The 12,716-nt window shown below is 41.7% G+C and overlaps 1 protein-coding gene across 1 annotated transcript; it reads right to left on the minus strand.

The window, feature by feature from the left end:
- Positions 1–2,566: 2,566 nt before the first annotated feature.
- Positions 2,567–5,798, minus strand: LOC119733303. The gene is made up of 3 exons (XM_038206901.1): positions 5,549–5,798; positions 3,907–4,062; positions 2,567–2,618 (listed from the first exon to the last, which is right to left on the minus strand). Exons 1-3 carry the CDS (start codon positions 5,780–5,782, stop codon positions 2,604–2,606), a joined length of 405 nt encoding a protein of 134 aa, XP_038062829.1. The 5' UTR covers positions 5,783–5,798; the 3' UTR covers positions 2,567–2,603.
- Between the last annotated feature and the right edge of the window lie 6,918 nt (positions 5,799–12,716).

Raw genomic sequence — 12,716 nt, forward strand, 5'->3', positions numbered from 1 at the left:
GTTGAAATTTAACAGACTTCACAAAAAAGTCCCAATTAATCAATTGTGGAATTTTCATTTGAATAAAATGGCTATTTCTCAAGTTATCATCCGGATGAATGTGGTTTGTTTTATTAAAGATTGACTGAGTTGTCATTGTACTTTTTTTTACTGAATTAACACTCTTTGATGTTAAATTCGACACTTCCTCTTCAAATTTGGGCTTTTTATAGTTTTTTTATTTATTTATTTTTTTTTTTATTTTTTTTTTTGTTATACATGTATTCTGTCATGACCAGAGCAGGATAAGTGTTCCTTACACCTCTGCACAAGGCAACAGCACTAATTTCATGTTGATGTTAAGGTGTACGAAGCAAGCCAGGCCACACTGTGGTATTTTCAAAGGCCGCTAATTTTTCGTAGGCCTAGACATAGTTCCTACTCTGCTTATAGGCGTCTCTCTCAAATGACGTCACTCTTACAGATTGCCACGCGCATCAGCGTTTTGGCCGTCAATTCTTCGTGATACGCATCGGCTGCGTCATATTTCGAAGACGTTCCGAGCAAACGAGCGCGTGTTAAAAACATTTTGCGCACTATGTGCACATGTACCTGACACTCAGTTGTGATTTTTCGACAAAGATTACGTCCTACGAGAGAGATCTATCAGAGAATCCGGGCCTCGTTACCACAACCAATCAACAAACAAAATTTCAATTGACTTGCGTTCTGATTGTACTTTTTCCACTGAACACACTCCATTGTGTTATATTTTATTGTTGCAAGAAAAACTATGGGAATTGTTACACACTCCCTGCTATTCTAGATTTGTATCTGCACATGTGCACTTAATCAGGACATAGAGCTATATTAAATTATTAGAGAGCTTATTCATATATGAAAGGGATGAAGCCTGCTGGGCGCATGCATCCGTGTTTGTGCAAAAATCAAAAGAAATTAGCTCAAAATGTTGTACCTGTATATATATTCTAAAACATTTCAAAGCTGTTAGTGTAACTTTAATTTCATTCGTCAGTGCTTTGCGCTGCACAGATTTGGGATTTTTCTCACTGTTTCTCACTGTTGGGATTTTTTTCACTTGGGATTTAGACCACATGCCTGCATCAGAAATATATTTTAGCTACATGTACAGAAGTGCACAAAACCCAAAAATATTGATTTCATATTGGCGACAGGACTTTCACCTTGATCTCGCTACATGTACATTCTTCAAGCACTGTGTTGAGCTCGGACAACTTTGAAGTGTGCAAGGGAATGAGGAGTAAATGCTCTCATAGTTTACTACAGCTCTATGGAAATGAAATTCTAAATGATTATACACTACTATTGAGACAACAGAGGTCAAAGTTCACCCAGGTTCACTGACCTTGATGTTGTAATGTACATGTCAACAAAAACATATTTTCAACCAGGGTAGCTTATCATCTTTTAACATACAAAATCAAGCAAAAAAGCAAATTCAATTTGTTTACAGTAGCGCCAAAAAAAAAGTCTTCGGTTTCTGGTATGGAGCTTGCCCCAAAAGTGGTGCGGCGACGCGTTTTTTTTTTTTTATTTTTTAACTATTCAAATATCGGCTGATGACTGGCAAATGGTGACCTACTAAATTCAGCGCAAAAGGTATGGGAGCCCAGAGAGGCCACTTAAAGCTTACACTCCATCGTAACCCCATCTAAAAAACACGTTAAAATTGTGCAGCAGCAGGACTCCAGTCAAACCAGTGAATTTGGCGATATTGAGACATCATCTTTGAAAAAAAAAAACTTCCAATTTTGCCAACGCGCATGGCTATGGCGATGCGCGTGCAGACCAGAAACTGGAGCTTTTTTTGGTCTAGCATAAATGAAGTCAAATAAAAAACGAATTGCTGTTTACAATCATCTTCCATTTCACAGAATTGTTCCTTTTTATTTTAACCAAGGCTTAATTATTTTGTTAAACTATTCTTTTTTCGTAATTATACCATTAACACATTTTGTTTGGGCAAGTAAGGCAACAAACCCACAGACAAATACACGCATAGACCGCTAGGTCCTATTCAGAACTACAGTAGCATTTAGTGATTTTATACCAAGCGCCCGACTAAAATCAAGACGAACAAATTCACCTCTTGATATATAGGGTTTTTGCACGCACTTGCATGACTTGAAGAATTCCAGTCAAACATGGAACAAACAATTATGAAGTTAGTTTTTGATTGTAAACAAATCCATTGAGAACTAAATACGAAATGAAAAAAAATACGGTTCCGAACATTTTCATACAACTTTTGAGTAATACAGCCCTTACCAAAATAATTTATAAATTGTATTTCAATGTATGTACCATATTTAGCATTTTGGCGCATTGAACCAGCACTGCATAGTTATGCACGCTGTCAACAAACAATTTGCCATATAACCAAATGCCTGAAAGTGCCTGACTGGCGGTCTATGCGTTTTTATGTCCGAGAAAAAAATGGATTATGGCGCCCTCTATGGCTGCTGGACATCTAAGAAACATAATTAACTTAACTATCTCTTGTGGATGCTACGGCTGTGACGTACAGCGCCCTCTATAGGAATGGAAGGAGAGGTGTTGTCATGTCACATGACCGGCTGGCTTTATGCTCCCCAAACCTGGGAAAATAGAAGACAAAATTGCATATTAATAAATTTATGTTTAAAAACATGAGGATTGTTTTGTTGGGTGACTGGAGGTGTAGTTCTGATACCAACTACATGCAATGATGTGAAAATATTATTTCAGAACGTGTAGTTAATTGTGTCCAACAATTTTAGGGCCCCCTCCGGGGGGGGGGGGGGGGGGGGGAGGAATGGGGAATGGAAAATACTTTTGAACAGTTAGGATCATTCTCGTTCCCGGCCATTCCGCGGATTTAGCTTGCAAATGCCGATGTGTGTTAAACGTTGCGAAAAGCGTGTATTGTTCGTAAGAGCCAGTAGCTTCAGAGTTGGGTTCAAACATTTTGTGAAAGGGTGGTTTGGAAGAGAGAAATACATTTCCCACAAATTTTTAACAGTAATCAAATGACAAGGATCTATATGTTAATTATAGAAAACAAATGTTGATTGGCTTCAAATTGTGAAATGGGAGGAATTATTGCTCGGTAAAATCTGGACTTATCCAATTTCACTTGGCTAGAAACGTCCAGATTTCCATTCCACTCCGAGCCACTCAATATTGTATTTTTCTGAGCAGGTACTTTAAGACCTCTTAACGTTTAACAACTTCAAAACTTGGGCATTCACTACATCAGGAATATATTGAGCCTGGCCTAAAGAAGGATTTTGCAGTAACTATTCAAGGAATTTAAGTTTAGAAAAATAATGACAGGTTTGAAAAAGTCTCCCAATTGCTGCAGCTAGTAATAATGCGCATATATATGAAAGCGGCTGATAGACACGTGTTACTGACGACCATATATGTGAGGCGTTCTGGCAAAATGAGACAGAACTGGGCAGAGGTTGAAATGAGGGTTTGCAGGTATTAGAAAAGAGAATAAAATGCTCCTTACAATACTGTTTGTTGCACTTCAATCGGACATTCCGTTGACAAGTTATGGCTCACTTTAAACTTTGCTTTTATCGACATGTAAAAATAGCAAAATACTGAGAAAAAGGCCTGGCTGTAAAAATTCGAGTTTTGTATTCACGAAAATGAACGATGCCAATTATCTTATCTTAAAAACTCTTGTATTCCATGATTTTTAGACTACCTGTTTTGCTTACTTATACGAATATCACTCTGAAAATCAGCAAAACAACCCAAAAATCCCCCTATCATTTTTTCGTGCATTTTCCCTTCACTACGGCCTGTGCCCAGTTGCATCTCATTTTGCCAGAATGCCTCACATATATAGCCTGATAATATTGACACGGACTTAAGCTTTGAGACAGGACCCACCTTTGGACTAGTGCCATGAAGTTGCATGGTGGCTACAGGGTTCCAGACCACTCCTGCCATTCCATGAGCTGTCACCCCTCCCCCATCTCCCATGGCCATGTTATGATGCATGCCAGACATTGGCTCATGTTGCTCACCAAACCGGCTGACAGGTGTCTGTAGGAAATAACCAGGGGAATAAAGTTAGAGCTCGCAAGCATGATGACATTTCAGTAATGTCTTGAGATACAAAAGGTACATCTTCATGACGTTTTAATTTCGTTATTTGATTTTCTCAATGATCGCTGTTCAGTTTGTGCTGGTCCCAGAGCGCCAGCCTTCAGTCCTCTTTGTACCTCACGGATAGACTCACTGTCACTTGTGAGCTGGGCAGTGCTGTTGTATAGGATTACCCTGTAACACTAATTAATGGACTAAATCAATTGAATAGGACTGTGTGTACTCTGGACCCAAAATGTGGTGTTTTTTTTTAACTGTTTCCAAGTCCTGAACTCATGCTGATTGCAATGGATGAAGTGTTGGGGGGGGGGGGAGGGGTGAGATGCTTACCAGGTATTTGGAAGCCATCCTCTCTTGACAGTGTCTAGATGGAGGAAGTTAAACTGGTAAGTCCTCTTAGTTGCTGCTTAGGATCCTGTCACCGCTACTTCCTTCAGAAGAATTCAGAAGACAAAGAAGTTTTTAAGGAAAACATTCTCTAGGATGGATGACAACTAATATTTTGCTAATCCGCATGTGCTGTATGTCATTTGGGTTTAGAAATCACAGTAGTTTTTTTTTAAATTCATTTTCTGGCCAGAACGTAAATGTAATCATATCCCTGAGTTGATTTTTTTACAGCATGTTTTAATCAGGAAGGATGCTTTGGCTATAATTCCTTCAATTAGGATTTTTAAGTACCAGTATACTGAGCCAAGAAAATCTGGGACTATTTCACATTGCTCTTATCTTGATGCTCCAAATATAGTAAGTTTTTATGCATCCGATGAAAATGTGTATACGACTACCAGTATATGTGTGCAGAATGAGGAGACAAGTTTCATATTTTTACATGATAAGAATAAATAAATCATGAAATTGAATTGAAAGTGTGCGATGTACATTTAAAGGGAATGTACGTCATTTGCTTTTGCTGCAATTTTCAGAAATAATTGGATTTGGAGGAATAGTATGTTATAGCCAATATTGTTACACTAACTTGTTTCATGTTTTGGGTTCGTATATGCTGGAAAAACCAAGAAACCAATTATACTCTTGAAGTTTGGTTCCCCGACCCCACTTAAGATGAAACGGAGCAATTTATAGACTTTGGGGAATTGTAAGATCAGAGAATCAGTCTAGCAGCGTTGTAGTCTTCACAGGTGTGTAATCAATTGCAAAGAAAATGCAGATGAACTAAATATAAAAAGGAAGAGCCCTTTTTGAAAAAAGCCAGTTTTCTCCAACGCTGGTCGGCCGACCAGCGTTGGAAACATGCAGTTTTTCTTGAAAATGTCAGCACATCAGGAACCACAACTTTACAGGATGCTTTAGACTGTCATTCCCAAACAATCCAGTAAGATATTTTGTGACAATTTGATCATTTCGTTTTTTGATGTTTCCAAATGTTGTATCTTCCCTTTAATTATAAAACTGTGCTTACCTGGTGTATAAGCCCAGATGCTACTCCCTGGTGAACCAACAGGGTAACCCAGATCACTGACAGGTACAACAACAAAGCTGACAGGTGTCTTGCCTTGCCCTTGACTACGCTCATTGCTGATTGGAATTGGTACGCGACGATCTTGACCAATGGCTGCTGGAGGCGGGGCCTGAGGCTGCTCAGTTGCCATGGTGACCAGACTGAGCACAGTGGTTGCTGATCGAAGGTGAGCATCGCTGGATATGAATGAGCCGTCTACAATGAAATAGAACATATAAAAAATACAATCAAACTTAATGAGAAACATATGTGTTCAGCTGTAGTCATTTTTTCTTCAGAATTCTGTTGGCTTTTGTATTTGTTTAGGCTTTCCGTAGTTGCAAGTGCAACTGAAGAGGTCTAAAGATACAAAGTGATGTGACTGTCGAATAACAACATTTTTACTAATTAAACCCATATCGCACTCTGTCCACAAATAACTGGTACTGCATCAGATAGCGACTTTCTTTTTCTCTGTCGTTAGGCACCAGGGCAGAGGTTGGGGAGGAGCCGAGGGAGATGCTGGGGGGGGGGGCCGAGGGAGATGCTGGGGGAGATGCTGGGGAGGGGCCAAGGGAGACGCTGGGGAGGGGCCAAGGGAGACGCTGGGGAGGGGCCAAGGGAGACGCTGGGGAGGGGCCAAGGGAGACGCTGGGGAGGGGCCAAGGGAGATGCTGGGGAGGGGCCAAGGGAGAGGCTGGGGGGACAAGGGAGATGCTGGGGAGGGGCCAAGGGAGAAGCTGGGAAGGGGCCAAGGTAGAGGCTGGGGAGGGGTCAAGGGAGAGGCTGGGGGGACAAGGGAGATGCTGGGGAGGGGCCAAGGGAGAAGCTGGGAAGGGGCCAAGGGAGAGGCTGGGGAGGGGTCAAGGGAGAAGCTGGGAAGGGGCCAAGGGAGAGGCTGGGGAGGGGTCAAGGGAGATGCTGGGGAGGGGCCAAAGGAGAGGCTGGGAAGGGGCCAAGGGAGAGGCTGGGGAGGGGTCAAGGGAGAGGCTGGGGAGGCGGGGCCAAGGGAGATGCTGGGGAGGGGCCAAGAGAGAGGCTGGGGAAGGGGTCCCAAGGGAAAGGCTGGGGGAGGAACCGAGAGAGATGCTGGGCAGGGGCCAAGGGAGATGCTGGGGGAGGGGCCAAGGGAGAGGCTGGGAAGGGGCAAGCGACAGGCTGGGGAGGGGCCAAGGGAGATGCTGGGGAGGGGCCAAAGGAGAGGCTGGGGAGGGGCCAAGGGAGAGGCTTGGGGAGGGGCCAAGAGAGAGGCTTGGGGAGCTGTCTTTTATTCATTTTATTTTATTTATTTCTGGTAATGAAACCAAGGATTCCTCAAAAGTACCATAAGCACTGTAGCTCGAAAGCCTGAAGCAACCTGTGGAGAGAAGACAATGTAAAGAAGTTACAGTTTTAGAGGTGGGAGGAAAAAACCCAGAGGAATATTCTGGGGGAAACCCATGGAACCAGGTAGGGACTGAAAACCCAATCCACATATTGGACTGGGCGGGATTCGAACCCGGGTCACAGCGGTGGAAGGCAAGGAAAGTACCGCTACGCCAACCTGACTGAAAAATGAAAAAATGTCAAAAGGCCATTATACTTCAAATAACCTCGACATGAAAAGTAATGGTAAATTTGGTTTCCTTATGATGCTAACTTTCCAAAGCAAACTATTGAATTTGGCCCACAGGTTATGGAGATGTGGTCATTTGAAAATTGGCAGCCATGCTATTTTGACAAAAATTGCCAAACAATGATGGGCCGTAGTGCGAAAACTGTTTGTCCGAAGGCTCTAAAACTTAATATTTCAGCATTTTCAGCCTAAATTACCCCATAAACTAAATACGAACCAATTTGAAGGGGGTGGGGTTTAAACTTTAAATTTGGGGGGGGGGGGGGTGATTTGCCACGGAATGACCCAGGACTCCAAATTTTATGCGACACTAAGTGATTAAAACCGGCTACAAGCATGACAAGACGGTCTCTGGGCTGATTGGTCAATGGGTACATTTGTAAATTGGCTTCATTGTGAATATCGAAAGAAAACTCTAAAACTCGGCTGTTCCCACAAAGATTTGAGTAGATTGAGGACTTCCCACTGTCCTTCTGATGGCTTTTGTTTGGGTAACTTTTGGCAACTCCTCTCATTTGATTAAAATGGTTTCCAACTGAGGACATAGTGTCCTCTTATGCACATGTAGTTTTTATCTTGACATTTAAAAACTGACGGAAAATGTTTTTGGACAATCAAAATGATAACTTCAAATCAATTAAAATTCTTCATCAGTATTTATAACACAAGGGAAATGAAACCTTTATTTTGTGCAATATCAAAAGATATTGGATGAAATTAGTGTTCTATTACAAAGTTCTTAAATTTCTTAAGATACTACTTAAATGCATGCTGAGGGTGTAAGCGATTGAAATTCAACAAAGTGCAGCATATACATGTATGTACATGTAGATAAAATGCACAGACCTATCTAAGGTCCAAAACTCAAGTGTCAAGTAAATATGAACACAGATAGGCCTAAGGCAAAAAAATTCTGTTTCCGATTATAGGGAAGAATTTTTATTTTTTGGGGGGGGATTTTTTTTTGAAAGATCACATGGTGTCTGCATGTACATGTAGTAAAGAGTAAAAAATAGTAACTGATGGTTTTCGGGGGGTTTTCCTTTATTTATACCAAAACAAAAATAGGGTAGGTATGTAGGTAGCCGGAAGTAGAACTATTTTTTATTTTGCCTAAGCCATGTAAGCAGAGTCTGTGTGTGACATATATGAAGGAAAACAAAAATCCTCAGCTCTGTATATATAAACTATGTCATGTGACAATTCTGTGTTTGTCCAGCGCCATCTTTTATCCGCCCCAAACGACTGAACTGTTTGTGCGCTTTACGTCAAATTGGAACAATTTTGTTTTAAAAGTGATTTGGTGGGAATTTATAAGAGGTAAGAAAATATTGTCAGTTGTTTGAATGAGATTAAATGCTAGCTTATTACAGGTACAAGTGTATGGCTTAAACAACAAAGTGTGAAGATTGTGTATTGTAATGTTCCAACAAAACCTATTTAGTAACAACTGGAGATGGTGCTAACTATCAGAGTTCTTCAAAATGCCAGAGCAATAAAAGAATTTGACAGGAATAAAAAACCACTGTATTTGATGTCTTGTTCAAAAGTGGATACATGAATTTGTCTTTGTTCGCCAGTGTGAACCTTAAGTGGAAAGTGCAGTATAAATGTATAATGAACACGAGCATCGCCAGGATTTTTGCTAGAGGGGCAAAGCACTAGCGTATTCTCAATTGTTTTTTTTTTTTTTCAATTTTTCGAGGGAGGGGGGGGGGGCAGGGACATCCCCCCAACCCATGAAATTAATAGCAATACGACGTCACGCTTAATTTTCTTCAATTTCTCCCTCTCTTTTTCTTCTTTTTTTTTCTTTCCAGAAGGGGGGGGGGGGGCATGCGCACCCCACTTGCCCCCCTGACCTTGCGATGCCCATGATAAAGAAAGAAGTCCCCATCGCTGTATTTTAACCATTGCAATTTCTTTTTAAATACTATTTGTATACAGATAAAATGGCTACAGCTCCTTCTCAAGGAAAGTCGTCCTGTTCAGCGGAGCAAACATCATATCAGTCTAAATGCCAGAAACACAAGGGGGAAGTGAACTGGTTTTATTGTGAGACATGTAAAGAGTTTATCTGCCCAGCCTGTACTGTTATAGATCATCGTGAGCCAAAACATCACATCATTGACTGTGGAGAGGCTTCTCTCAAATACGGAGAGCCACTGAAAGACATCAAGAGACTTGAACAGAGGACTGGCAACATCAATCTAGGCAAGCCTGAGGTGCAAGCAGTCAAGTGGGAAATGTGTCGCACGTTTTCTAATGAGGCAGGTGGTCCAGAAGGGTTCAATGGGCTTCTAGGTATTACTGCAAGTGGTCATGAGATCGCGGTGGCAGACAGTTTCGACTACCGAGTGATCATCTGCAGCAATGAGGGACAACATAAGGGAACCATTCCCCTACCATTACGTAAGTTTCTTGCATGCAGTACATATGCATGTTCTCAAAGCAAACTGCCATAATAATTTTGAAAATATAAGTCTTGCATGAGCGCATGCAATTTGGGGCATGAAGGAGACTTATTTATGGTTGGAAATACATAATACGTGTCAAAAAAAAAAATGTCTGGGTTGACATTGGTATGTACTTAAAGGGAGTATACATCATTTGCTTTTGCTGTAATTTTCAGGAATGGATGGAATTGGGGGGTTGGAAATATATAGCAAATATAGTTACACTGACTTTTTTGAGGTTTTGGGTTCGAAAATGCTACAAAAACCAAGAAAAACAATCATTTTCCTGTAGTCTGGTTCCCTGACTCCATTTAAAAAGAAACAGAGCAGTTTACATACATTGGGGAATTGTAAGGTCAGGGAACCAGTCTAGCTGGCTTGTACCCGTTCATAGGTGTTTAATCGATTGCAAACAAGTGCGATGGTCAACTGGGGCCAGTATTTGAAAAAAAAGCCAGTTTTTCCCAACGCTGGTCAGCCGATCAGCGTTGGAAATTGATACAAAAATACCACTTTTCTTGAAAATGACAGTATACATGTACCAGGTGCCATGATTTTACAGGATGCTTTACACTGTCATTCACTAACAGTCCAGCAAGGTATTTCAAATGATTTGGTAGTTTTATTTTTTGATGTTTGCAAATGTTGTATTTTCCCTTTAAACAGGGATGTGTATACTGGTAAAAACGCAGGAATTGACATATCATGACAACTCCCTGCATCATGTGATTTTATATGAATTATTCCATTTTTGGACCTGTAAGTCATATCTCATGAACGGAAATTAGTATTTTCAAAATTCTTTTTGTACAGTAATAGGTTTGTTAGGTTATACATGTAGATATACATGTATGCACAAAATTTCGAAAAATGTGCGACTTCATCATGACGTCTTAAAGGCGGGCTATTTATATTGACAGTATATTTATATACAGAGTGTTTTAGAATAAAAATGGAACTGAGCTTATTTTGTTGATTTCTCAGGTGTGACTAATTATTTAGGAACATGGTAACCACCTTCTGTTACATAACCATGTCTTCTTTTTCTTGACACCATAAACTCCATTTTAACGTCCCGGATGACTGAGCACCAAGTGATGAAACTGACATGCCAAAAAATGGCCTTGTACCACATGCACCATAAGACCAATTGACAATTATCAGAGAAAGAGAAGCAATCAGTAATTCGTTCACAGCAATGAGAACCTGGACAGAGATGTGCGTTCAAAGGAATGGGGGCATTTTGAAGGACAGTGGTCCTTGCTGGAATTGCTCCAGCAGAGATCAAACGAGAAGCAGCCACGCTGGCCCTTGCTCGGAAGGCACAGCTGAGTGAATCTCACCTCCTCCACAAGGTAGTCACGGAGACACCACAGCGCACACGCCTCAAGTCCCGGCGTCCCTTTGCCATACAAGCCCAGGAACTGCTCCACACAACACCAGCGGACACCTCCAAGGCTTCCTGGGTGAAGGCAAGATGGATGGACCAGTGGAAGGCAGCAGAACCATCCAGGCTTCACCACTACATCGAGGATCCAGCAGAAGTTCCGGGCCAGCACCTCCGCCGTAAGGGTGGACAACACTCAATCGCCTGAGGACAGGTGTGGGACGCTTCGGGGCTGCAATGCAGAAGTGGGGTCTCACAGACAGTGCCCAATGCGAATGTGGTGACCCATCACAGACTGTGGAACATGTGATGACCAGCTGTCCCATATACCGGCCACCGAATGGTGATCGTGGCCTAATTGACTTAGACAATGACACACTGGACTATGGCTTGCTGCAACGGAGCTGAAGGTCTAAGGACATACGACAGAAGAAGAAGAAGGACAGTGGTCATAAAGAGGACAGTGATAAATCTCGATATGTTTTAGCAATTGAATAAATGACTTTGATAATGTACATTTTGGATTTTGTAATTGTCAACAAATGAAACTGTCAATTGGTCTTATGGTGCATGTGGAACAAGGCCATTTTTGGTATGTCAGTTACATCACTTGGTGCTCAGTCATGGTAAAATGGAGTTCGTGGTGTCAAAAAAAGAAGACATGGTTATGTAACAGATGGTGGTTACCATTTTCCTAAATAATACGTCATACCCGAGAAATCAGCAAAACAAGCTCGGTTTCCTTTTTTTTTAACACCCTGTACAGTGCATATGCTACATTTGGGTTCTTCTTTACCCACAGGTCCAGAGGCAGTTGCAGCCATCCACAGTCCTGAGCGGCGCTTGCTCGTGTTGGAAGGTGGAAGCAAGTATGTCAAGGTGTTCAACATGAAGGACTACACTCTTGACTTTCAATTCCCAAAGGCATCACCGAGTGAGGTTGATATGACACAACCTAACCTATGGAGTGCAGCCGTGAAGAAGGGAGGAGCATTGTTAGTAGGTGATGTCAAGAGCAAGATGTGGACTGAGCACAGACCCACTGATGGTGAGATCCTACGCACCATACCAGTGCGGACTCCACCTTACTACCTGGCTGTCCATGATGACACTGATAGAGTTGTGATCAGTGGATATTACTATGGGCGAGTGGATGTTGTTGATAGCACAGGTACTGTACTATCCACGATCAAACCATCAATTGCTGGTGAACCAGCAGAGGTCTGCTTGCATTGCAAGGGTGTATGCTGTGACAGCTCAGGCATCTACCTTGCAGTGAGCCATTTTGATCATTGTAACACTGGTCATATTCACCACTATGATATAGATGGCAGGTTTCTTGATTGCCTGGCTCATGGTATCCTTGACCCATGTGGAATCACATTCACTTCTGATGGGGAGCTGGCAGTGGCTGACACCTTTGCAATCAAGATGTATCGCAAGGTGTGATGTCATCCAACATGACTTTGACTAGCAATCGTCATCTCGACAGCCAATGTTGAGCAAGACATTGTCCAGTCATTACAGCACCAATTAACATTCATATGTCCACTTATTCCACATCTCTCCTCACAAATCCAAACACAAACACAAACTGCCAATCCCTCTAATGAGAAACTTTCTAAACATATTGTACATATTCTTCAAAACAAAGTTGTTTAATTTTATGAT

The sequence above is a fragment of the Patiria miniata genome, unplaced genomic scaffold (assembly GCF_015706575.1).
Source record: "Patiria miniata isolate m_02_andy unplaced genomic scaffold, ASM1570657v1 HiC_scaffold_25, whole genome shotgun sequence".
In the NCBI taxonomy this organism is placed as follows: domain Eukaryota; kingdom Metazoa; phylum Echinodermata; class Asteroidea; order Valvatida; family Asterinidae; genus Patiria; species Patiria miniata.